General features: G+C 61.4%; 1 protein-coding gene across 1 annotated transcript; it reads right to left on the reverse strand.

Annotated features, from left to right (window-relative positions):
- Positions 1 to 404: 404 nt before the first annotated feature.
- On the reverse strand, positions 405 to 738 carry zgc:103759 (U8 snoRNA-decapping enzyme; the record flags this gene model as incomplete). Its single annotated transcript, XM_043684465.1, has 1 exon — positions 405 to 738. A coding segment is annotated over exon 1 (304 nt), but the record flags the coding sequence as incomplete, so codon positions are not given.
- Positions 739 to 1,294: the final 556 nt, after the last annotated feature.

A 1,294-nucleotide genomic window follows, 5' to 3' on the forward strand; every position in this document is an offset into this window, starting at 1 on the left:
CCTGCACCGACCCTCCGTCATTTCACATGTTGACTGTTATGGACGCGGGATGTCCCGTGAACATGAACGAGGGAACAAACCTGACTGCGCTCCGAGCGACACAGGGTCGCAGGTCAGTGGGGCTGACTCGGGTGGGGTCTGCTGGCTGCTGTGGCGGGAGGGAGGGAGGGAGGGGCAGTTGCTTAGTATTTGGTGTCCCACCTGACTCAGGGGGCGAACTACAGGGCCGCCTCACCCTCAGGAGGGATCACACCTCGGCAACGCTAACTCCCACCGAGTCTGCCTGATCCCCGCAGAGACCCGGACAACAGGCCCACGGCCTCTCCGGGGGGGGGACAGCACCGGCTCCCCCTGCGCTCTGTGAGAGAGAGAGAGAGAGACTGTGTGGGTGTGCCCCTGCCGGCCTGCGCGCGGTGGAAATCCCTCCCTTACCTCACGGCCGTGATCCTTGGCCTGAACAGCGGACAGCTCCACCTTGTGCAGCTCCTCCAGCGACACCTTCTTGGTGTAGAAGTGGGCGACCACCTTCTGGAGCAGGGCCTCGGTGGCGTGGGAACTGGCGTAGTCCGATTCGGTGACGCACAGCACTTTGGGGTCGCAGCCCAGCTCCTCGGAGAGCTCCCGGTTCAGACCGTCCTCCAGCGTGCCGTCCCTCAGGTCCACAAACCCCCCGGGGAAGCCAATCTTCCCGTCAAATCGCATCTGCATCTGAGGGCAGAGAGAGACAGGGAGAGGGGGGTGGGAGGGATGTAACCAGAGAACGGAGACACACACACACACATCCCCACAGGCACGTACACACACACACCCACAGGCACGGACAAACGCGCGCACACACACAAACCCACCCACAGACACGGACAAACGCGCACGTGCACACACACACACAGGCACGGACAAACGCGCACGCACACACAGACACCCACAGGCATGGACTAACATGCGCGCGCACACACACACACACACACACACACACACACACACACCCCCATCCACAGGCACGGACAAACGCGCACATGCACACACACACCCACAGGCACGGACAAACACATGCATACAGACCCACAGGCATGTACAAGTGCACGCACATACATGACCCATAGGCACGTACAAACGCACACACACAGACCCACACACAGGCACGTACAAACGTGCAGACACAAGCACATACAAATGCACACACACACAGACCCACACCCACAGGCATGTACAAACACGCACACACAGACTTACTCCCACAGGTACGTACAAACATGCACACACCCCCCCCCCCCCCCCCCCCCCCCCCCCACAG

This window comes from Chiloscyllium plagiosum, unplaced genomic scaffold (assembly GCF_004010195.1).
Source record: "Chiloscyllium plagiosum isolate BGI_BamShark_2017 unplaced genomic scaffold, ASM401019v2 scaf_81707, whole genome shotgun sequence".
Taxonomy (NCBI): Eukaryota; Metazoa; Chordata; class Chondrichthyes; order Orectolobiformes; family Hemiscylliidae; genus Chiloscyllium; species Chiloscyllium plagiosum.